Raw genomic sequence first — 26,547 nt, 5'->3', positions numbered from 1 at the left:
AGATCCATATAGATATATACATATATATAGCATAGGGGACTCAAAGTAAAGGAAAGAGCAAAAGATGAAATGAACTGACCCCTTTAGCACAATGATTTTATGATCGGACAAAAAGTGCTAAAAAAATCCTAGGAGAAATGAAGCAGAAAATTTGCACAGAAAACCGGCCTTCTAAAAATATATGTGCATCATGTGGGTTGGTGTTCGTCGGAGGCTGGTTGCAGCCCATCGGAACAGTGATAGGGAAGAGGGAAAGAGTGAAAAGGACTGCTGGTTGGTTGCGGCGTGGTGGTTTGTGGTTGGGAGACGGAGTTGTTGTTCGCTGCTCCGATTCACTGGAGATGGAGCTCCTCGCCGGAGCAGCGGGAGGGGGAGGACGAAGTGGTGAGCAGTGAAGTGGGGTTCACGGTGTTGTCATTTTTGGTGGAGCTCGCTGGTTGCAGCGATGGAAAAAGGGACAAAAAGGAGGTGGAAGGCATTGTTGTCGTGGTTCGTGTTCGCCGGAGCTCCGGCGTGGAGGGCTGGCGGCGGCGGCTGTTGGGAGTGGGGAGAGGGAGAAAAAATGTTTAGGGTTTTCAGAAGAGAGGGAAAAAAATCTGAGTGTTCAAGTGTTGTGTGTGTGTGTCCAATAATTAAATTAACCCCACCCTTTTCTTATAATGCAAAATGACCCCTGTTTTGTCCAAAAAATAGAAGATTGCACCCTTTTGTCTCCTCAATGCTTATCTTAATCCCTTTTTAAAAAAAAATGATGAAATCTTGACTTGATCCGATTTTACTCTGCGTTAAAAATTAATTACTCCGATTTTGTCTGCACTGTCAGACTGTACTAAAATATAGTTAACTAATACATGTATAAATAATAACGCAAGTATAAAATATAAACATTAATGTCTATGATATAAAATGTATTGCTATAAAATTAAGAAACAATTATTAATTGCACAAAAAAAAAATGGTAGTATTACGCTGTACATGTGCAAAATAATGATTCTTGAAAAAATGACAATAAATTGAAAAAATTCCTAAAATAAGGATAATCATCAATAAATTGTTGAAAAAATGTAAAAATGTGTAAAAAATGTATTTCGTGCTCTTTAACGAATCAGGGCCCCCCAAAATGTTAATTTTAAGCACGTCGAGCCAAAATTAGGTGTCAACACCAGTAAACTAGGGAAATCACCAATAAGAGTCAGCATACAGGAATATATCAAGTTCCACTTATGTTACCGTTCACATCATTCTGTGTTTCATTTACGAACTCAAGGTTTCCACAAGCCACTCACAGGCAAATCAATCAGTCGATACTCCGGGCTAGGAAACCACGGAGGCTAATCGTCCTATGGACTAGCACAACAATAGATACTCTGGGCTACGAAGCAACGGAGGTCAATCATCCTCTGGACTGACACAGCAATACTCGTATTGATACGTTAGGATCCATAATGGATTTTCGTCCTCTGGACTAGCACAACTTTCCCATACAGGCCCAAACACAAACAAAATATAGATAATGGCTTAGAGCCGAATTTCACTTCTTAAGACCTCATCTCAAGCTAGAGGCATTTCAAGTCATAACCGATTTAGAAATCTTATTCAAATCTATTATTCAATTTCAAATTCAAGAAACCCATTCAACAACAAAACAAGTTTAAGGTCCAACCTTTAGAAAAATAAGTTCAATCATCCAATAATGGGAAAAGCGAGTTTCACAAAGTAGTATAGTTCGTATAACGTTCGATGGGGGCTTGACCCTACACACGAATGACCTTGTCTAAAAGAAATTATCTTTAATTCCAAAATAACTTCCACCAAACAAGAGTTATAACTTATACAAACAATCAAGGAAGGATTCTCAAATACAAATTATGCTTTCACAATATAAACGTATTTCAAAAGTAGACATACTTGACAAGACGATTTTTGAAATATAGACATACCTCAAATCCCGCTCAAACGTAATTCCCAAGGTTCTACAATCACACTACAATGGTTTTGGATGAGAAAGATTAGGGCTTTAATCTAATTCTACCTATGTACCCCCTTTATTAAAAAAAACTAGGGTTTTCATGTGTGCAACATGTTTTTGAACACTTCATGAATCAATCATGGATTCTAATCCCATAGGATAACCTACACTAGTCTAAACCCTTTCAATAACATCAGAAAATTCAAGAATCACACCTTATTGAAGGAATCTCAACGTCTTCAAACGTCCCTTTCTTCTTCTCTTTCTTGGGTTTCAAGAATCTAGGGTTTTTGGAAGATGAACTAGTGTTAATTTGATGCTAGATTGATGAAGTAACGATGGGAATTGATCAAGAACTTACCTTATATGTTTTGGGGAAACCCTGGGGTTGTTTCCTCTTAAAAAGTCGGTCAAAACGAAGTGGGAATGGATATAATGAAGTTAGGCTTTTATAAAATTCGGAAAAAATTGCTTCAGGCATAAAGTGGCCTGGGGCATCACCCAGGGCAGCGTACACAGTGTATCTATTTCGACGGCATCAAAATTTTGAATTTCCTGAAAATTTGGCCTGAGCCACCGCGCACGCCTAATTATTACAATGCACAAACAATGTTCAGTAAAATGGACATAACTCCTAGCATAGAGCTCCATTAGAGCCGATAGACCTACCATTGGAAAGATATTTCAAAGATCTACAATTTCATTGAGGAAGTTTTCCCAAATTCCCAACCTATTTTCACGAAACTGGCTTAGAAGTCAGACCTACTGAAATTTAGACGAGTTTGAGAACTCTTACGAACTTCACTATTTGGGTTGACTTCAAAACGACTGCTTATCACCTAAATTCATCCCGAATGGATTAATATAGCTAAAATATCATCTTATTACTAGTTTTACACTTTCACACCTAACCCGAATTTATGGGGTGTTACAATATATATATATATATATATATATATATATATATACATCCCGAATAGATTAATGTAGCTAAAATATCATCTTATTACTAGTTTTACACTTTCACACCTAACCCGAATTTATGGGGTGTTATATATATATATATATATATATGACCCCTCAGGCGTTATATACGCGCATATTATGTATTATCTATATGGGGTATTGTAACGACCCTTCTGGTCGTTATGGGAATGTAGGATCACCCCACCAAATAGAACCTTTCCAAGGGTAGAACGAGCTAGTAGAAACTCAATTGTGTAAGATTAAGAGCTGAAACTTGACCTGTTTGTGGTTGTTGTTTGATTTTATTGAGTCCGTCGGGGGGGGGGGGTGACGTAGGAAATTACAACTCCATTGGGAATTTCGAGGCCACGGGTGGATTCGTAGGACGTACTTATGTATATGTGCATGTTTGTTTTGTGTTTTTTAGGCCTCGGATGAAATGTTAGGTGATAGGGGGGAAAATGGACAAAAGTCAAGCTCACTGACCAAATGGGACCGCTGCGGCTGTGGGAGTACCGCTGCCAGCGGCCATTCATTTTATCGGTGGCCACAGTGGCAGGCGGTTGAAAGCTATGGCAATACCGCTATAGCGGTGGATATACCGCCATAGCGGTGAAGCGGATTCCCTTGGTCCGCTATAGCGGTCACTTGACCGCTATAGCGGGATGATAACGTCCAAATCCACCCTATTAATTAGAATGAGCACGGTCGTATGCAAATATAATTTACCCAACTATGAGTCGGGGTCGATCCCACGGAGAATAATATATAGGCGATTAGGAAAAGTAGGAATTATCACCAACAATAGAGAGAAAATTATAACTAATTGTGAAAATGTAAACTAATCTAGAAAGCAAGTAAAACGATCAATGGCCACAAGAATAGATACAAAGGAAGCTATGCTCAAGTAACGATTTAATGTATTTCATGATTTACAAATAATGGTGAGTTTATATTACTTAGCCTCGGATAATGACTCTAAATTAGCTTCTTCCAAAGACTAACTAGACTACCTAATTGAATATCCCTAAAGCAATTAGGAGCATTAAGAACACCTGAATATGGCTACAAGTGGTGTCAACTATCCCTAGGTCGATTTCCATTAGATGAGGGTCAACGCCCCAAATTCATGTTAATTATTCTTTCTCAATCCCGTGTTTGCCTCTTCCGAGTTTAAACCGAAATAAATGGGTGAGTCCTAGGGTTAGAAATTCCCTTAAGAAACATTAAAGAACAAGAATACTTAAAACAACATTAACTCACTTCATTAGGAATAAAAATCATTTAATACATAAGCAAAAAAAGAGTTTGAATCCAAACTTTAAGAATGTATACTTCAATAAACAAGGTTCAAGTATAGAAATGAAATACTACACACTTAGATATTCAATACATAGCAAAGAATTGAAGAAATGAGTAAAGAGGTAACAAATTTCTCATCAAAATTTCAAATCTTCAATTCCCAAGTGTGGGTGTTGGAACCTAGCTCTCCAAGTCTTGTAAATGGCCAAAGATAATGATATTTTCTCCCAAGTCATCCTCTTATAGCTCCCAATATTCCCACATTAAAAATATGACCAAAACAGCCCATATTTTCAGATTTGCAAATCTGTCCCGTTTTTGTAAAACTGTCCAGTTTTGACAGTTTTGCAAAACTGTCCAATTTGGTCTCTTTTTGACTTTATTTTCACTTGGTTTCTTCCGATCAATTCTAAATCACATAAAACCTGTAAAATAGATGTAAACGATATTAAATGCACTATTTTCTCAATCAAACATAGCAAAAATATAAGATTAAAGATGAGATAAGTTGGTAAACTACCAACTTATCACGGGACCGTTGCAGCAGTGAAACGACCATTGTAGCGGTCGACGAAAAACAGTAGCCCAGTTTTATAACACTTAGTCTCCCATTCTTTATTCATAAAACACCAACACAGTTCCCAACAAGCACCTAGGGTGAAATTCCAAGCTAGGGCAAGAAACTTTTGAGAGGTAAGTCTCATCTATCCCTTTCTATCATTTCGTTTCTCCTTCATGATTGTCATCCCTTTTATGGGTCTTCAATGGTGGAATTGTAATAGAAACCCTACAAATTAACAAACCTTCTAATCTTGATGGTTATGGTTATTATCACTTAGTGATCATCAAAAGGCTTGGGTTGATTTCTCTAAATCATAAATTGAATACTCAGAGCCATAAACTAATTGAATTGAGACCTAGGGTTCTATAAAAATGGTGTCTTGGCTATGAAATCTGCTTGTAGTGGGAATGTTGATATAATATCGTTACAAATTGTTGTTTAATGATTACTAAGCCCTTGATCCGTTGCTTTACACCTAGAAAATCATACGTCCCTTGGAATGGGGTAAAGGGAAGGGTAATATTGATTTGGTGATTGTGATTAGAGTAATTGTGACTCATTGAGCCTTCTATTTCTAGACTTTGAGCTTTCCGAGGCTTTGAGGAAGGGAAAAGTTGTAGTGGAGTGACTTGCGTTATTCCAGCTCTACGTTTGAGGTAGGTTACGATCTACTTGAGTTAGACTTTGGTTAGTTGATTGTATGTTTTGTGAATTCTTTAGGAGAAAGCATGTCTAGTTTCATTAATGATATTGTGTGGCTAAACTCCTATGTGAATGTGATTAAGTAATTGTGTAGGCTTCGTGTCAGTATTCCTATGTGTTAAATCTGCAGTGGATGTGTTGTGATGAGAAGCTAATATGATCTTCTCGAGGGTATTGTGACATGAAATGATGATTTGAGCATTGATAATGAGAAGGTAAGAAACACTATTCTGTAAAGAGGTATGGAAAGGCACACATGTGACCTAGATTATGGGCTCATGGTCCGAGGTTAGTTCCCGAAACGAGAGGTACGTTGTTAAGTCCCGCATCCGAGGTTCGTTCTGGAGCGGAGGTTTGTGCTCGGGTCCGAGGAGTGAATCCGGAATGAGTGGTACATAGACACCATGGGTCCCCTGCAGGTCATGACTACTGAGCAATGACATCAGTTAGCATGTGTGTACAGCGAGAGTGGTTATTGTGGTAGACTTATTTCCGTTGTGGCTTCCGTTGATTTTGATACTTGATATCTTACTGATTTGATTGTGTTTCTTGATATCTTGGTGATTTGATTTTGATTATCCTTGGTTGACTTGTTATGGTTATTTGATATTCATGTATGTTGGCTTGCTTGTTTATTCTATTGTTTTATGAGATATGTATGATACTAATCTTAGTCGGCCTGTGATATCTACCGGTACATAGTGTTTATACTGATACTACCTTGCTGCATTCTTTTGAGTGCAGATTGTGATGCAGAGACTACTACCCGCCCTCACATCTAGCATTGATGACGTTTGCTGATAGATCTAGGGTGAGCTTCTTCCCATGCTAGGCCGCCTGAAGATCTTCTTCTTATGATGTGTTTTCTTATTCTGGACATTATGGATATTTATTAGTCAGATTTCATTCCTTATACATGTTTTAGATTAGAGTCTTGTATGATGACTTTCGGATTTTGGGGATTTTGTAATAGTTAGAACTTCCGCACTTACTTCGGTATTTATGGCATGACTTATTTTGTTTTATTTGATGCTTGAATGAGTAATAACGGGTTGTCTTGGTTAATATAAAATCGGACTTGAATGAATAGATGACTCGTGTGTTAGTTCGCCCACTAGGATTTAGTTGGGTACCAGTCATGGCGGGTTGGGTCATGACAGGTATGGAGAAGGTGACGGCGTTATATACGCACTACCACCTGGTCAGCTGATCACATGATGATGATGATGATGATGACGATGATGATGTCCACAGAGGCGGATATGATACGATGGGGTGGCCACAGAGGCTTGACAGACGTTATATACGCATATATATATATATATATATATATATATATATATATATATATATATATATATATATATATATGTGTGTGTGTGTGTGTGTGTGTGTAGGGATCTAGTAGCTCAGTTAGTTGGCTACCTGAACTCTCACCTTGTTGGTGAGGGTTCGAATCCCCAAGTTGCAATCCCCTCCCCCATTTCCCCTTCCCCTTCCCCCTATGTAATAAAAATAATTTATTTTTAAAAAAAATATACGCATATATGTATAAATACACAGTATTTATGTATATCATTGGCCCTCAGAGGCAGTTTAGACATACAGGTTGCATTCCCTTTATCCTATGTACTTTTATGTCTCCTTCATGTTACTTTCATGCCTTACATACTCAGTACTTTGTCCGTACTGACGTCCCTTTTCTGGGGGCACTGTGTTTCATGCCCGCAGGTTTAGGTAGACAGGTTGAGGTTCCACCCCTGTAAGTTGTTGTTCGGCTGATATTGGAGCACTCCCCTTATTCCGGAGTTGTTGTTGTGTTTTGGTACGTTATACTTTTGTGTACTTACGGGTATTACGGGGCCCTGTCCCGACCTTATTATGTCATACACTCCAGTAGAGGCTTGTAGACAGTTATGGTATACTTAGACGTTGTATGGCCCCCTCGCCCTGTATTTTTATTGTATAGTATTCCATGATGGCCTTGTCAGCTTGCACAGTTTTGTCCAGCATAGTTATATAGTATGTATTTTTGGGCTCATCCCATTTTCAGCATATTTCTCTTATGATCTAGCAGATTTCCATTCAATGACCCTCATGGTCCACCCTTGTTTATGATTAAGATATGAAAGTATGATTAGCGGTACTCGACAGGTAGAGCCAGGGTGCGCGTCATGGCCCTCCGTTTTAAGTCATGACAAAGTGAGAGGGAAACTATTCCATGAATGGAGTACTCAAGATGTTTTGTGTGGAAAATTCATTGTGCATGAATACTCTAGTAAATTCGTCTATTTCTCTCGCAAAGAAGAAAATCGGTAAGTACACTAATCAAATGAAGTGCCAAGGTAAAATTAACTCTCTATTATATTTTAATAATTATTAGACCAGATTTCGTGATATATCTTTTTAAGTCACCTTAGCCTTTCGTAAAAGGATTATTGAGATTTCTGGTTATCACTCAAATATTTGACCGCCAAGAACTAACAGTGTTGATCTAGCGTGATACTATTAGATGCAAACCTTGCAGGAGACAAAGTTGACTGGCATAGGTTTTTTTTGTTCATCATGAAAAGTCAAGATCAAGGATTCACAAACTTTATCTAGCTGATAAAAGATTACATGAATGTCTGCCATAAGGACATGCATTGAATATCATCATGCAGATTTTTCTCACTTTGAGGAAAGAATATTGTTGGTGAGGCTTTGTATTGAGAGGTTGTGTCATTGTTCATTTCTTTGGTGAGCGAGTGAAAACCAAAGAGTCGTTGTTGGTCAGCGAGTGAAAAACCAACCTTGTACAAGAGTTTGAGTGTAGACGTAGGAGCTGCACCTTACAACCATTGTACGAAGAACAAACTTACAAAGAGCTGAAAGAGATAACCTCCTTGCAACTCAAATGGACTGGATTAGGATACCGCATTGGTTTCGAACCAGTATAGAATCTTGATGTCATTTATTTTATTGCTCTCATATTATATTCTACACCATTACTATTTATTATGATTTATACTTGTGTAAATCGAAAGACTAACAATTTTGTGCAGGTTGTCTCGCCATCAGTCGACTGGCACGAAACAATAGTGGATTAGATTTTTTACAGGCTTACAATTCACCCCCCACCCCCTCATGTACTATATTTGATTATGAAAACAGTTATATATACTATTAGTATTAACTTAATGTCGCTATAGGAACCTATAAATTTCACTTGAATCCGCTTCTCCAGTCAAGGATCTTTAATTTTTTTTACACGAGATACATTCCAATAGCAAACTCAATAGGAGTAGAAAGAAAAGTTGGTGTGTAAACAAAAAAAAAAAAAAAAAGAGAAAGAAAAGTTTATGAGTTGTTTAGGATTCAAACTCCAAGTACAAGTGTTATCATCAACTATCAAGTCTCGTCTTACTCCAAAACCAAGGAGAATGCTGTTTGCTAGTCTAAATAAAGGCATCCTTATACAGTGTTGTATTTGCCACAAGCAAGCACAGTCTAATTCACACTGACTAATGCTATTTATTGTGTAGTGTGTACTCACGACTGGGCAGTAATCTAAGTAGTAGTACCTTTTTCCTACTGTTGTCTGCCTACCTCCGATGCCTACATTCATACTACTGCTCAATTCTCATTCTATGTCATTTTCTTGGGCAATTTCTCCTTGGTAAATTTTGGTTTGTTTAATTCTTCAATATTCGCAGCCAATTGGCCTGACTAATACTTGGGATTAGTGTTGTAGCTATAATGTTTGCACCTAGAAAACCGACTGATGGCACGTCACCACTATACCAACGTTACACCACACATTCAACAGCAAAATATGCTAGAGTTTTGATAGCTAGGGAAGCCGGGGAGGGGGGGGGGGGGGGGGGTGGACTGTTCAATGTGCTCATAGGCGTTTGACCCGGAGATGTGGATCATCCAAGGCACATTAGCATTGCATACTCCTCCTGTTTGAATCGGGGTTTGAAACAAAACTTCTCCTCAGGAGGATAGATGGGGAGATTCAGGTGAGATCCAATGTGGATCCAACTTTCGATTCACTCATGGGATCCGGGCAATTCGGGGGGAGGGGGGGGACTACCACGGCTCCACTCTTCTAGAGAATTCATACATCCCTTATCAGTGTATGGACAGCTACCTCTCCAGCACAGGTTTAGGTTCGGCCTCAATGGAAAAATAAAATGGAGCACCTAATAACACATCTTCACAGACCAAAAACTACGAGATCACCCCTTCATTCTGGGGTGACGGAGGGATCACGTTGTCACTACCATAGAAATAACTATTATTTGGCGAAATTGTCGAGAAGCATAAATTTCACCAAATAATTGTTATTAAAAGAAGATATAGATACCACTAGTTTTGTGATGATTTTATTACCAAATGCCAACTAAGAGCAACACTATCACGGTAAAAATTCGCTTCACATAGAAAGAAAAAAGTGAATACTACACATTTTCTAACTATTTAGAAGAGCCGGTTGGGCTCCTTTTTCGTCGTCCAACCGGCTCCTTTTTGGTCGTCTGTTCCAAGTTTAAAAAAAAATTATGGGCCCCATATATATTAAAAAACAACAACTAATATTAAAAAAAAAAATTGGGCTCCATATTAAACACCAACTAGTATTAAAAAAAAATATATATATATTAAAAAAAAAAAAAAAGTGGAACCCACCACATCCAAACTCACGGGGAAAAAAAAGTGAACCCCATATTAACAAAATCAAGCAATATTAAAAAAAAAAAGTGAATCCCATATTAAAAAAACAAACAATGTTAAAAAAAAAAGTGCTTAGAAAATCAAATAATTAAATCAATAATGATGGATTCATTGCCACATGCGTATCAACCCATTAGTGGGAGCAAATAAAATTATTGTACAGCAACATACTTAAAATACTTATATATTAAAATAAGATAGAATTTAATTACTTTTTCATTTTTTCCTTACTCTAATAAATGTGAAAAGAGATTAGTGTCATAAAAGAAAAAATACTATTAAATGGAGATCAAATAATTAATAAGAAAAAAAATTATGGGCCCCATATATATTAAAAAAACAACAACTAATATTAAAAAAAATAAAAATTTGGGCTCCATATTAAACACCAACCAGTATTAAAAAAAAAAAAAAAAAAAAAAAAAAAAGTGGAACCCACCACATCAAAACTCACGGTAAAAAAAAGTGGACCTCATATTAACAAAATCAAGCAATACTAAAAAAAAAGTGAATCGCATATTAAAAAAACAAACAATGTTAAAAAAAAAGTGCTTAGAAAATCAAACAATTAAATCAATAATGATGGATTCATTGTCACATGCGTATCAACTCATTAGTGAGAGTAAATGAAATTATTGTACAGCAACATACTTAAAATACTTATATATTAAAATAAGATAGAATTTAATTACTTTTCATTTTTCCCTTACTCTAATAAATGTGAAAAGAGATTAATGCCATAAAAGAAAAAATAATATTAAATGGAGATCAAATAATTAATAACGTAAATTAATGAAATTCTAATTCTAATTAACGTTTCCTTAAAAACCGTGTAAAAAATAACATCACAAGTAAAATGAGTTAAACAAAAAATATTTACTAAAAATTAAAAAATAGAAGTTCTTCATTTAAATAGAAAATCAAATTTCTACTTTGTTTCATTTTAAACATGTAAAATTAATATAATAATTTGAATTAGAATTATCCAAATCAAAATTTGATAAAAAAAATTATATGTATTACTTTACTATTACTACTATATAGAAGATCCGGTTTATAGAGACAAGATCGTCGTCCGTGTTCGGTCCTACATTTTTATTTAAGGGCAAAAAAATCATTTGTGGTCCCACCCACTTTTTTATTTAAGGGTAAAAAAATGACGTTTTATATTTTATATTACCAACTCTTCTAAAAGGTAGATAGAAATACTTTATTATATTTCTATTTTTCTACTATATAGAAGTATCGGTTTACCCATGCTTCGTCGTCAATCACTCTTAAAAAAAAAAAAAAAAAAAAAAAAAAAAAAAAGTGGACCCCACCCTCTCCAAACTCATGAAAAAAAGGTGGACCCCACCCTCTCCAAACTCATGAAAAAAAAAGTGGATCCCATATTAAAAAAAAAAAAAGGCAACCTCAAAAAAAAAAAACGTGCACCCCATATATTAAAAAATCAAACAATATTCATGTAATTCCCAAAGTATCCCCATCAAGTCAATAATAGTGGATTCATTGCCACATGCATATTAACTCATTAGTGGGAGCAAATGAAATTATTGCAAGCAAAAAACATGGACCCCATATTATTACTTTTCTTCAAAATATTTAATTGTTGTATTTGCTATTCCGCCATGTCATTTATTTGTTATGTTTACTAAAATAAATATACTTAAAATTTATATATTTAAAAAATAAGATACAATTTAATTACTTTTTTATTTTTATTCTTACTCTAATAAATGTGAAAAGAGATTAATATCAAATGAAGATCAAATAATGAATAATATAAATTAGTCAAATTATAATTCTAATTCACGTTTCCTTAAAAAGTCATGCAAAAGACAACATGACAAGTAAAATAAGTTAAACCGAGAATATTTACCAAAAATTAAAAAATAGCATTTCTTCGTTTAAATAGAAAATCAATTTCTACTTTGTTTCGTTTTAAACATGTAAATTAATTTAATAATTTGAATTAGAATTATCCAAATCAAAATTTGATAAAAATAATAAGTATTTTACACCTTTAAATTAATCGAATTAAAATTGAAAATATCAACTGATGCTTAAATATTGCTATTATTTTATCTCAAAGAGAGGAAAATAGTTTTCTTTTAAACGATTCTTCTCTTTTAAAAAGTATTAATAAATTTTCGTAGCAAACATGAATATAATAAAGTTTTAGATACGGAGCACAAACTACAATGTTATATTAATCGTATTTTGAACGCAGTGTATATATATATATATATATATATATATATATATATATATATATATATATTATCACTATCTAAACACCACTACATATACATAGATACACTATAATCCGAAGTATTAGGCCCGTGCGCAGCACGGGCATAGGCCATCTAGTTTTGAATAGAAATTCTAAAAAAGAAAAAAGATACATGTTGAAAACTCAATGTCGGACGTGTGATTGACAATTCGTGAGTAGGTAAGCCAAGGAGGTGATAGGTTTTGGACAATATTAGGAGAAAGGGCTATTTCATTTTGCATATTATTATCTTTGATTTTATTGTACAGTAAAGTATAAAAATTTCTTTCACTCTAATATTTTCTTAAAAAAATATTTTAATGCTTTATGTGGTTTCATGTGTAAAGTTATTTTAACACTACCTCTAAATCAATTTATTTGTCGTATTTGGCTGGGCACTTTATGAACATAAATTTTTTTAAAAAAAAAAATTGTGCCCATAATAAGTCATATAATTTGCATGGCTATAAAAAGCTGAATTAAGATTTTAAATTAAATTAGTTTCAAATTTGAAAAGATGATTCACTTTGAAACAAATTAATAAGAAAATAACTATTTTTTTTCTTGAATGAAGGAAGCCAAATCGCAACAAAGATAAAAAGAAAATGCTAGATATAAGCTTTTGTGGATAGTATTATCCGATTCATATATTGATAAAAGAAAGCAATTCGGTAAAATAATCAAGGTGCACCGGAACTGGCTCGGATACTACCGTTATTAGGTGTACATGGACCGAATTGGTTCGGGTTTTTTAAAAACCAAACCAAATCAATTGAGTCGGGTTTATAAATCGATAAATCAAACCAAACCAATAAAAGTCGATTTTTTCGGGTTTTTCGATTTTCTTAGGTTTTTTTCTTACAGGAAAAATCTTCATACAAAATACAACTTTTACTTCAAATACTTCTTTAGTCCTAGTAAAATAAAACTATATAATTAAGGTGTTTCTTAAGAAAATAACAAAAATGTGAAATGAGCACTGGCATTGTAATAAAATATTCAACAAAAAAGATAACGAAAGAGCATAAAATAAATATTGGTAATTAATAAGGCACAATGAAAATGATCATCTAAGAATACTAAGTCATGCTAAAATAAGTACGGCTAATAGTATTAATTACATGATAAAGAAAAAATAAAATTAAGTTATGTATTTTTATTGTCTATATTAACAATGCAAAACTAAAGAATATATATCCAAAATTATTTTCGTTCCTATTGTTAGAATTGAATTAATTTTGTTAGCATTAGTATTGATTTGATTTTGATTTGGACTTTATTTGAGTTACTAATATCTATGAGCTATAAAACTTATTGGAACATTCAAAATTCTAAATTCAAGCTTGAAATAATATGTTAAAAGACAAATTATAAAAAAAACTTAAGAAATATTTATAAATTACATTATAAGTAAATATTTTATGTATAATATATTATAAAAATTTGCATACAAGTAATGTCGAGTTAGTTTTGTTCAGTTTGACTTTTTCAAGTTAAAACCAAACCAAACCAATTATGATCGGGTTTTTTTTTCCAATACCAAAACAAATCACTAGTGGGGGTATTTTTCTCGATTTGGTTCAGATTATCGATTTGGTGCTGTTTGTCGGTTTTCTTTGTATACCCCTAGTTTTTGCACGCATTTCACGAATTCAAAACAAACAGCGTGGCCTAGTAAAAGTAAAAAACCAAAGGGCAATTTGCATATTTGTGCCCTTTTTTTGGGGTGGTATTTAAATTTTGCCCCTCATATTTGTGGTCTTTAAATTTTGTCCTTCGGCTAAAATCCATAGATTCCGGGTTCGAACCCCCGCTCAGTCAAAAACTTTAAAAAAAATTGCAAAGCAGAGTTTAAATTTCGCTATGCCCGCTCCGGCAGACTTTTAGTCATGTTTAACTAAAAGTCTGCCGGAGGGGGCAGACTTTGCCTTGAAGCATATATACGTATTTTTTTTTTAACTTTTCAAGGTAAACTTTTAGTAATGCCTTAACTAAAAGTGTACCCTATAAAACATAACTAAAAGTATGCCCCATAAGGCGTAAGTTTTCCATTTAGTTATGCCTTATAAGGCAAAGTTTAAATTTTGCTATGCCCCCTCCGGCAGACTTTTAGTTGTGTTTAACTAGAAGTCTGCCGGAGGAGGCAGACTTTTAGTTGTGTTTAACTAAAAGTCTGCTCCCTCCGGCAGACTTTGCCTTAAAGCATATATATATACATATACATATTTTACTTTTCAAGGTAAATTTTTAGTTATGCCTTAACTAAAAAGTGTGCCCCAAAGACATAACTAAAAGTATGCCCATAAGGCGGAACTTTTCCTTAAGGCATAACTTAAACTTTGCCTTATAAGGCAAAGTCCATGCCTTAAGAAAATTTCTTGCCTTATGGGGCATAATTTTGTTATGCCTTCACTAAAATTTTGCCCCATAAGGCATAACTAAATTATGTCTTAGGAAAAATTCTGCCTTATGGGGCTGACTTTTAGTTATGCTGGATCCGGTATAACTTTAGTTTTTCCTTAAAGATACACTCCCCCAGTCCTACCTGGCGAAATTATTTTTTTATTTTATGCCTGAGCGGGGGTTCGAACCCAGAACTTCATGTATTCGCCCACCTTTCCAAGCAAAGGGCAAAACTTAAAGACCACAAATATAAGGGGCAAAATTTAAAGATCACAAATTTGAAGGGCAAAATTTAAAGACCACCCCAAAAGAAGGGCAATCCGCGCAAAACAATTAAAGGAAAAAAGACTTTACTTTCATAAATGGAAAGCCCATGAATACACATTATACCTTTATGTGCTGGGCCTTGAATAAACATGAATTTAAGGTCCTTTCATATTAGTCCTTTTTTTTCTGAAATTTCAGTAAATTCTCAACAGTACACGTGAGTTCTCTTTATTGTTTTCTGAAATGATTGTATTGCTAAATGGGCCTATGAGTTCACATAATCACTTTGGGCTGACAAGGATCAGAAGGGAATGGTCCATGGGCTTTACTCTTTTTTCCACTGGTCCAAAAGGGAAATCAATAGAGAAACACTCTCTCAACTGTACATTAAGAGATGTTTGTATTTTGTATAATTGAAGTATCTTTTGAAGTGTCATTTCTTGTTGTGAGATTTGTGTTTGATGCAGTTGTCTTCATTCTTGAGTTGATAGTTGTTGTCTTTTGACAACTTTTTTATGGTTTTAATATTATTATGTATGGGGAATTGATGTCTTTTTACTGCAAAAAGAGATATACTTCTGTTCTATTTAATTCTCTACATTTTCCAAAATATGATGGAATTGAGTGGAAGAGCAACTTAACATTTATGAATGGTTCATTTAAGTCTGGGTTCACGGGGTACAGCATAGATTTAAAAGTTTATGAATTATTAATTCTAATTCTTTATAGTAATCAGGTTTTAAATTAATAATTTGTACATATCAGATAAATTTTATAAGATCAATACAATATTTAGATTAAAGCTATTGAGTTATGCGTACCTTTCTACTTTACCTTCACTTCCGAGTAAGGGCAGTAAATGTGCTCATATCCACTAGCTTTTGGTTTGGATGTGTAAAGTTTAGTAATCGAATGTATCACGTATTTAGGCTCTGACCCAAATAATATGGGCACAAGGACTGTATATGAATCAACAAGGACTAACTTATAAGGGCTAAATACTTCTCGATAACCATCTTGTAAGACATTTTATATGATCGGAAGAATGGTAAGACATTTTATATAATCGGAAGAATATCGAAACACGTATATAAAGCAAAACACGCAAAATAAGGATGCGATATACCTCTCGGCCATTGCTTTGATGTCGTCATCGGCGTTGGTTTTCAGATTCTGATGAATCTTCTAAACACTCAAAACCTCATTCTAAATTATACCTTTAAAATAAAAAGAACGAACACAAAAACAAAATTTGATGATTGCAGCTTGTATAGAGAGAATATTTGCTAAAAAATTATCAAGAATATATCTATTCGCATAGTCATGAAGAGCACCAACTTATATATATTATAAAAGCAAAATATGTTATTTGTCTTACTCGTAAAACCCAGATATTTCTTTTACAACATTATATATGTAAAAATTGGGTTAAAAAAATGAACAGTTCCCAAGAGGCTCCCCAAGCAATTTCCCTTTCGTGTCTTGGACGCATACCAAGCCCAGATGAAGCAAGCGACTAAACTAAACTACTCATCCGATCCATATTACTTGGGGCAATTTGCACGGTTGTCCTTATTCGGGGGTGGTCTTTAATTTTGCCCCTAAAATTATTGGTCTTTAAATTTTTTTTTCTTCACTTAAAATACCTCGAGATTTTGGGTTCGAATCCCGACTCAATCAAAAAGGAAAAAAACCGCAAGCAGTGTTTCGTTGCAAAATTAGACCTATTCGGGGTCTAACTTTTGTAGAATTTCAGCAGAGTAAAAAAAAATTGCCTTATAAGGCAGACTTTTGGCGAAGCCTTGCCTTGCGATTTTTTTTTTTTTTTTACTCAGAGGAGATTCAAATCCAGAACCTTGGGGTAAAGACCAGTGCCTTTAAAGGGCCATCCCTGGGGAAAAATGTATTACTTGTCAAATTGGTCCAAATTTCAAAATATTTGTCATTTTAGAGAATTAAGATGGAATTAATTGGTTTTTTTCAACTTTAACTTTGCTTTAATATATGTGGAGAGAGATTGTGATGGAAAAAAAAAAGGAATACTCTTTTCTCTCAATTTTTTCTTTTTGTATGTATAAAAAAAAAGTCACCTTTTTATAATTAGAAACAATTTAGCTTTATGAAATGATTTACATCTACACAAATATCTAAGACTTATTTTGGACCACAAATTTCAAAAGTCTTCATTCATTTTTTGAACTCCGTCCCTAGTCAAATGATACCACATAAACCGGGATGGAAGGAGTATTAAATTGAGATCAAAGAATAAATCATACCAGTAATTTGGTCAAGTTATCTTTTTGGTTAATATTTTCTTAAGAAACGTGCAAAAGACAAACAGGAGAAGTAAAACAAGATGAAATTGAGTGATTTTCCTTCAAACAGGGTGGTCTTTAATTTTTATCCTTCAAAATTGAACTTATGCCTGGCGGGTATAAGTTCTTTAAGGACGCAAGACATAACTTCTTTAACGGCGCGGGGCATAAGTTTTTTAAGAGCACGGGCATAACTTCTTTAAGGGCACCAATATAACTTGTGAAATATTATGATGTAAAAATGTATACTTATGCTCCGTGAAAAAATTGTTTGCCTGGAGGATAAAAATTAAAGACCAGCAAAAACAAGGACAAAAGTGCAAATGATCCGTTGGTGTTCCTTATCTTAAGCAAGGGGCTTTCACGACTTATTGGGCTTAGCCTTGTGATAATGACATGTAAATCCAGCCCAATGTATGCCCGAACTGACTTTCTTCGGTCAATTGACTCGAAAGTCTCTAGAAGACTAGAAGAATTGAAAAGTAGCACGCCACGTCAGTATACATTTGCAGTCAACAAACAAGCCCACAAAACTTCTAACACGTGTTGAGTTATAATGGGCCATTCAATCACTGACTCCATTATCGGCCCAAATTCCTCCACCAACCCAAACACGACCTACAAGCACAATCAGATCCTTCAGACTGATTTATGCGAATATCTTTTTTAGATCATAGTATAAATTTTAATTCAATTTTAAAAATTATTCAAATATAGAGCCTGTTTGGACGGGCTTAAAAAAAAAACAGCTTATAAACTGTTTTAGATAAGCTAAGTTAAATGGGTCCAATTATTTTTTTAAGCTTATTTTAAGCACAATGACTTATAAGCTGGTCAGCCAAACATTTAAAAAAAGTTTTTCAGAAACTTATAAGTCAATCCAAACGGGCTCATAGTCTTTAGAAGTGATAAATATTAAACTATCTTCTAACGCTTATTTTTAGATCATAATAAATATTAAACTATCTTATAAAGTTTATATTTAGATCATAATCTAACATTTTCAAAAGAATTAAGTTTGCTCAAAACGAATTTTTAGATTGTAGTCTAAGATATCATAACTTTGTAAGTAAAATAAAAAAGAGGATCATTGTTGTTATCCCAAAAAGAACAAGCACAAATAAGCACAGGTGAAGTCTGAAAAGGATAGAGTGTATCTTATTCCTTTCTTGTGGGGGTATAGAAGTTGTTGCCGAAAGATTCTCGGTTCTACTAATGCATATCAAAGCAATTTCTGTTCAGTTTTAAATTTATTTGTCTTATTTTTCTTTTTAAACTGTTTAAAAAATAAAGTCTAATTATATAATTTCAACTTTCTACGTGACATATCTAAGAGTACAAAAATAAATGATATTTTGATACATTTTACATATCTTTAATTAAGACTACAAAATTAAAAAAAAATCATTACTTTTTAAACTCTGTATCAAGTCAAAAGCTATACAAACAAATTGAAAAAGATGGAGTATAAAAGAAAAATATAGAATTAAATTGGAAATAGCAAATTATAGGGAATAAGAACTTTTTGGAAGAAAAATAAAATACTCCCTCTCTCCAAATTTATTTGATATTTTTTACTTTTTGAGAGTTAAATTTCTTAATTTTAATCATATGTTTAAACATAAAATATTTAAATTTTAAAAAAATAAAATTTACATATTTAAAAATTACATAAAAAAATATTATAAATCATCATAATTAATAATTTTAAAAAATATGAAAAAGTTACGTCAAGAAAAGACTGATTTAACTTTTAAAAAGCAAAAAGTCTCAGCCAATTTGGCATGGAGACAATAATCAAAGAGGACAGCAAGGCGCCCATAACAGTTGCTAGATGTTTCTAGTCTATGCTAGAAGCATATATAAATATGCTTCACTTTTTTTTTTTTTTTCATTTAAAGCTCATCTTCATTGTTCTAGGCACTCTACTAATCTATTCTACTATAATAAAGGTGTGATATATATATTTTTTTAATCTTTTATCTTCATTTTATTCACTGATGATTGATTGTTGTGTTGTGTGATACAGTTGAATATATATGTTATAATTAGTTTGGAAATCAACGGTGATCAGAGATGGGAAAGTGTTATCCAACGGTCAGCGAAGAGTATCAAAAAGCAGTAGAGAAATGTAAAAAAAAACTGAGAGGACTTATAGCCGAAAAGAATTGTGCTCCTATTATCCTTCGACTGGCGTAAGCTCTCTCTCTCTATTTAGCTTTAATTTATTTGTTTTATATCACTAAAAAAAATAAAAAATTAGCGACATATAAATTTTGTAGCTAAAGAATAAAATCCGTCGCTAATTCTATTTAGCAAGTGATTATCAAAAACAATTGTTAGATACTACCAATTTAGCGACGAAGTTCGTATCTAGTTTTTATTTTTTAATTTTGTATAATTGCTTTCTCTGGTTCATGTTAATGATCTTTAACTTGTTCATGGCACTAAAAATTATCAAAACTTGATAGCAATCCAAGTTCAATTTATTAATAGCAATTCTTAACTTAATTTAATACTGTTTGTTGGATTTTTTTGGACATATTGTTGCTTATAATTGGATTAAGTTGAGACTTTTGAATGGTGTAATCAGTTGATCATTAACGAATTATGTTAAATGGATTCAATATGTTTTACTGAAATAACGGACGTGTTGAACTTCTTCTTTCTCCCTCTGTCCCAATTTATATGATATACTTTGACTAGGCACGGAGTTTAAGGACGGAAATAACGACTTTCGAAGCTTGTGATCTAAAACAAGTCATAGATATTTGTGTGGCCGTAAATCATCTCATTAACCATAAAAGGGGAAATTTTATGTTAAATTGTTTCTAAATACAGAAATATATCATTTTTTTTGGGACATACTTAAAAGGGAAGAGTATCACACAAATTGGTACAGAAGGAGTATATTTTAGTTCAAATCTCGTTGATGGGTAGATAACTTCGAGCTCACACATACACCTGTTCACAACTCAGAGATGAATCCATGATTTAAATTTAATGGGTTCAAAATTTGAGATTTCATTGTACAGTTAAAATTATGGGTTCGAATGTAATATATTTATTGAAATTTTTGTAGATATATATATACATACACATTGTACCGAAATTTATGGGTGCAAACGTACCCATAATCTAAATGCTACATCCGCCTCTAACCTGATGCATAAATGTAGGATGAATACATATAGAAACCAAGGTTTTTTACGTCAGTGTCGTCCTCTAAAGTTGGTGTTGAGGGAACTAAAATAGCTAAACTCCCAGTTCTTTTTGGAGTTTAACTTCTATACAAATATACCAAAAAAAAAAAAAAATACACTTCTTTTAATGTGGATTTTTATTTGGCGCCTGTGAACAGGTGAAGCATGTACATGTAATCGTGTATGTATCACTGTAACAGATTACCAAATTTTAAGTGGCTTGCAATTTTAGCATGAGAATCACAACAGAATACCTATTCTTGACATAATTTTGTAAGACAGTTTTCATATTAATGGCCTTAGATTTTGGTGTGCAATCAGCCAGTGAGCTCTGCTCGATGTGGGTCGAGGATTTTGTCAGTGTTATTTTTTGTGACATTTGTGTGGCTGCGGTCTTAGAGGAAGCTCAAAGTAAGACAGTGTTGAGTTAGTACAGATTAAATATTAGAAATTTACTTACTGATATGTTTTCATAGTGTTAGATGAGTAATTGACACCATTAAGAGAATTTGTATTGCTAAGCATCGTATTCCACTAGGATGCAATAATTTGAAATTGCTGCACTAGTTTTTTTATTGCTAGGGGAATAGGATTTATTGCACTGTAGAATATATGCTGTCACACTTTGTATAGTTCACTTCGTTTGAGGAGGTCTCGGAACAGCATTATACATACCTTCGCTCGTTTCCGTTCATCTTTCGCTCTTCTTTGAGATATGATGGATTCAAGTCATGGTCATGAGTGACCTTAGATGACTTCTTTATGCATCTTATCTGAGTCTAGCAAGCACTGAGGACACACAAATTGAAGTCCATTGGAGATATATACATTGAGATGTTGGTTCATTCATATGTCTAGTGCTCTTATTACAGAAATTCTTAATACAGTTCTTATGCATCTAACTCTAAGGATCTAACTCTAAGGATTGTAAGAAGTTTAAAGTTGATGAGAATTAAAAAAAAAATATATAGGAAAACATATCAACTTGGGTTGTGCACCTTGTCCTTGATTGTCAATTACTTGTCTTTCAGATGGCATTCAGCAGGGACATATGATGTCAAAACCAAAACTGGTGGTCCATTTGGAACAATCAGGCACCCTGATGAACTTAAACATGAAGCCAATAATGGTCTTGACATTGCGGTTCGGCTTTTGGAGCCAATCAAGGAGCAGTTTCCAATCCTATCCTATGCCGATTTTTATCAGGTAAATTTCTTAGGCAATGGAAACCTCTGAAGAAAGTCATTTCTTTTTGTGTGACTTCATCTAACTGTTGTCTTTTCGTTGGTCCTAAACTGAAGTTGGCTGGAGTAGTTGCTGTTGAAGTTACTGGAGGCCCTGATATTCCTTTTCACCCTGGGAGACAGGTTAGTATCAGGATCTTTTTTTCTTTCCATCTTACTAGATTGTGAAAAATATAAACTGGTCTCTTGATTAACAGACAATGAATTGAAGGCACATTAAAAGTAGTGTCTTTTCTTGTGTTGGTAGCTTGCTTTTAGATAAAATAAAAGTTACGTTCGGAAATATCCCTATATTGTTATAAAGGTAGAATAACTCATTAGTCTTTAGAACACGCATATGTGCCAGTACTATTATCCTGATCTTAGCTCATTTATACGATCAGCTCGATAGAAGGGGGACGGAACTCTTACATTCCTTCATGTGGGCTAGTACTTCAAAATTTACAGACTTTAGCAAGCACACCTTGCTTGCATCAGAGTAATTTCTCCTTCTAATGCTCCATTGTCTTCTCAGGATCAACATGTCTATACCCTTTTTGAGAGTTGTGTATATAATCTTCTGCTGTCCCAATTCCCAAGAAATGATATATTAAAAAAGTCTTTTCTGAATTCTTGGACCTCAAACCATAGAAGGTGGAGTAGAAGTATGGAGTTGGTTGGGCTGAGAGTCTGCTTGACCATGTGAGAAGATATATGCTATACTCTATGACTTAAGAGTGAAATTAGCAACAGGGTATAAAGCATTTGTATGTAGTGAGGATTAGATATTGAATCCCAAAGCTCAGATATAGAGCAGAATTTCATGGAGAAACTGATAAAAGAGCAAAGAAGATACCAGAACTTTGCTTGAACTTGTTAACAAAAAAGAAATGAATAAGCTATGGTGGAAATCCTCAAGAGTAACTTGACGTGTAATACAACAAATAATCACACATGATAACCAGTTGTGGGCACATATATATTTGTGGAGTTCTGGGGCTTTCTGAAGTTTATTTCAGTAGTCACTGTGTTTAAGAAACTCATGTTATGAGTGCAAGAAATAAGAATTTCTTGTGATATATCAGCTGAATTATGCTCTGATGTTCAATTAGTGGCAACTTAGACTTATATGGCAATAAATTACGTCAGCCAATGAAAATGATAAATCATTGTTTCTTTCCAGGACAAGACTGAACCACCTCCAGAAGGCCGTTTGCCTGACGCTAAAAAAGGTCACTGCTTGCTTCTTTTACTCTTAAGTAGATGAAGTTGTTCAACATGCACAGTCTCTCTGAAAAATTGTGTTTTTGTTTTCTTCAGGCTCGGACCATCTGAGGGAGGTTTTTGGACACATGGGGCTGAGTGATAAAGACATTGTTGCTTTATCTGGTGCTCACACTCTGGTAAGCACGGAATGAATCGATATAATTTTGCAATTACTCCTTGAAGTTGGCCTTTTTAGAACGTACATTTCCATTGTATTTACTCCTTGGGATTGTGGTTTCTTTGATCTTTAATCAGGGAAGGTGCCACAAAGAACGCTCAGGATATGAGGGACCATGGACTTACAACCCTCTCATATTTGACAACTCCTATTTCAAGTAAGTTTTTGCCTCTCTAGAAATTCCTACTTAACTTTGGCTCCTGAATCCACATATACTAAATTTGTGAATTTACTACTACTTGGAAGCAAAAAAAGAAATTTGCCAGTCTCTCACAGTATTGAAAGACATAATTAAATAATAAATAAAAGTGTGCTTGTTCTAATAGCTTAAAGCTTTTAGATAAGATGGTCACACACTTTAACATGGTATCGGAGCAGGTAGAGGTCCTGGATTCGAGTCTCAGCGCCACCCACTATAAAAGAAATTCCACGTGCTTGGCCCATGAAAAAGAACCAGGCCTCATGTGCGGGGACGTTGTTTGTATTACATAATTAAATAGACAAAAGAGTGTGTTTTTTAGCAACTTGCGCTTTAGATGAGATAGTCACACTTCAACAACCAGGAACATGGCTGTATAACTCATAAGCCATGTTGTAACTTCTTTGAATGCCAGGGAACTCTTGAGTGGAGAGAAAGTTGTATTACATAATTAAATAGACAAAAGTGTGTGTTTTTTAGCAACTTGCGCTTTAGATGAGATAGTCACACTTCAACAACCAGGAACATGGCTGTATAACTCATAAGCCATGTTGTAACTTCTTTGAATGCCAGGGAACTCTTGAGTGGAGACAAAGAAGGTCTCCTCCAGCTACCATCAGACAAAGCACTCCTAGAAGATCCAGTCTTCCGCCCCCTCGTTGAAAAATACGCTGCAGTATGTGAACTACACCCTACTTGTACTTTTTGGGACTTGACGTTCTTTATTTAATGTGATACAGAAGCATAGTTGAGTTATTTTTTGGTTGCAGAAGTTAGCTTTATGACTTTGATACAACAAATTGTATCAGCCTCCGTGAAATTAGCCTTGATTTCTTTGTATGAAGTTCGAAGCATAACATATATATGATGGTCCTCTTTATCTAATTTTTTGAAAATGGCTTTGTTCTAGGATGAAGATACCTTCTTTGCTGACTATGCTGAAGCTCATTTGAAGCTCTCAGAGCTCGGGTAAGTTATCTTTATTCTGCCTCCCTCACTAGCTAGCTATATACTACCAGAAAAAAAAGAAAAAAGGAATTAACTACAAAATTCGTCGAAATAACGTTAAATAGCCCGCAACTAACAGGATGTTATGACAACCCGTCGCTGATTCATCGTTAATAGGATTAGCGACGGATTTTAACTGTTTAGTGATAGAAGATCGTCACTAGTTCGTTGTAGATAGTATTCTTCATGATGGAAGCGTGTATAAAGTAAATAGACTTATGATTAATATTTTTTACACTATGGAGAAATTTCAACCTATATTAACTAGGTAATTACTACTTTTACCAGGTTATCAAATGCTTATCATAAGAATTTACTTATAATTACTTCATAAGTGACGTGATTGTGCAAGTGTGTTATATATAGCAACAATGTGTAGAATTTAAACTCATTCAGTACTTGTGTGTTTTATGTGCACCGATATTCAGATTTGCAGATGCAGAGTAAGAGTGTGGTGAGAAAGCTGTTTCAATTGTCTCTGGAGATATATCTGGTTCAATCCAAGTTTTCATATGTATACTATGTATCAAAACTTTATGATGGTTTAAGACCAACTTTTCCTATGTAATATGGATTGAAGAATATTTTCTGGCTGTCTTGTAATCATGCAACTTCTGTATTGATATGTGAATGTTGGTGCATTGGCTGATTATTATAGTATGATATGACTTGTCTAATTCTGCATTTTTTATTTCTCGGCCCTAGTAGTAATAATTTGCTGAAAAGTATATATAATTTGGCAAGATGACTTTTAAATTATAAATCCCTGTTAATAGGTTAAATTTTGCCTTAAAAAATGGTTGTATGATTTTTCTGCTGTTGCATTTAAATTCCCATTGAACTAGACTGACGAGATGGAATTTAGCATAAAAAGAGGCTATTTGTGCAAATGTACTCAGATGACGAGTTTCCAAGCGTTATTTCAAAGCTGATCAAAAAGTCGGGCCAAAAAATCTAATAGCTATTTGTGAAAGAGTAGCTAGTTTCGTGAAAAAAGAAGAAAAAAAAAAAAAAAAAAAAGGAGAAGAAGAGGAAAGAAAAGAGTAGCTAGTTTCAAATTCCTTCAGGTCCTAAATCTTAAATGTGAAAAGAATGTGTCTCTTTTTTCATATTGGCTACAAAAGTACAAGAAAAATATGAAACTGACAGGAAAAAGCTGAACTTCTCAACCATGGGACACAAAATTAAACCTTCAACACACTGTCCTAGAGTTCATAAATTTGAAATTCAAGATACTATCTTGAATTTTTACTTGTATATAAGTTTGAAATTCCCAACTATGAACTACAAATTTGAATTTTGTAACACGGAGTTTCACTTGTATGTGTTTAAACTTTAGGACTATTTGTATAAATTTGAATTCAAAAAACTCTGCTGGCATTTCACTTTTATACTGGTACTATTACAAAATTACCCCATTGTTTTTCAGGGACCACCTATTAAATTATTCGATTATATTCTCTTTATAAAATTTGAACTAAACTAATCCCATTCAAGTACTACCCATGAAATTATCACATATTTTCCTTGATATCATTCAAGAAAGTATCAATTATGGTTTGTATATTTAAAAGTGTGGTGACGTAGGTACGATTCAATTCATGAATTGGAACACACCGATGAACTACTATAAAATAAGGGTGTACCAATATTAAAATACAATAACACATGTTCTATATCATTATGTCTTCAGGATGTTTGAAGTTGTAAAAATTGAACTCCCATTTACCAAAATTTAACTTGTAAAAGTTGGAATTTCGAAATAGTGTTCTGGAAATCAATCTACAAGTGAAATTCCATAACAATCCTGGAACTACAAAAGAATAAGAAGAAAAGGAAAAAGTGTTTTTAGAGATTTTGTGCCACTTTTATGTGAAGGGATATGCAAATATTATTTTTCTATTAAAAAGGAGTAATTTAATTTCAATTAATTTGGAAATGATGACTAATGAGCAATTGCAAAAGTAGTTATTTGTCAATTTCCTCCAAATAA

The 26,547-nt window shown here is 33.8% G+C and overlaps 1 protein-coding gene across 2 annotated transcripts; it reads left to right on the top strand.

The window, feature by feature from the left end:
• Positions 1 to 19,268: 19,268 nt before the first annotated feature.
• LOC132630110 (L-ascorbate peroxidase, cytosolic) lies at positions 19,269 to 25,231 on the top strand. 2 transcript variants are annotated; one of them, XM_060345652.1, is made up of 10 exons: positions 19,269 to 19,429; positions 19,507 to 19,672; positions 21,712 to 21,886; positions 21,982 to 22,047; positions 23,087 to 23,135; positions 23,224 to 23,306; positions 23,425 to 23,504; positions 24,120 to 24,222; positions 24,457 to 24,515; positions 24,983 to 25,231. In XM_060345652.1, the coding sequence occupies exons 2-10, from the start codon at positions 19,554 to 19,556 to the stop codon at positions 24,999 to 25,001; spliced, it is 753 nt and encodes a 250-aa protein (XP_060201635.1). In that variant the 5' UTR covers positions 19,269 to 19,429; positions 19,507 to 19,553; the 3' UTR covers positions 25,002 to 25,231. The 2 variants fall into 2 exon arrangements, with proteins under 2 accessions (XP_060201635.1, XP_060201636.1); XM_060345653.1 differs by lacking the exons at positions 24,457 to 24,515; positions 24,983 to 25,231 and having other exon boundaries at positions 23,962 to 24,198.
• The last annotated feature ends 1,316 nt before the right edge of the window (positions 25,232 to 26,547 follow it).

Source organism: Lycium barbarum, chromosome 3, assembly GCF_019175385.1.
Source record: "Lycium barbarum isolate Lr01 chromosome 3, ASM1917538v2, whole genome shotgun sequence".
Taxonomy (NCBI): Eukaryota; Viridiplantae; Streptophyta; class Magnoliopsida; order Solanales; family Solanaceae; genus Lycium; species Lycium barbarum.
The sequence above is the reverse complement of the archived record's forward strand: the minus strand, read 5'-3'. Positions and strand labels throughout refer to the sequence as shown.

Bases quoted from the DNA above. Each gene is read 5' to 3' on its own strand.
- LOC132630110 (XM_060345652.1), top strand. From the start codon at position 19,554: ATGGGAAAGTGTTATCCAACGGTCAGCGAAGAGTATCAAAAAGCAGTA. The intron at 19,673-21,711 runs GTAAGCTCTCTC...CTTGTCTTTCAG, and splicing joins CCTATTATCCTTCGACTGGC to ATGGCATTCAGCAGGGACAT. The intron at 24,223-24,456 runs GTATGTGAACTA...GCTTTGTTCTAG, and splicing joins TCGTTGAAAAATACGCTGCA to GATGAAGATACCTTCTTTGC.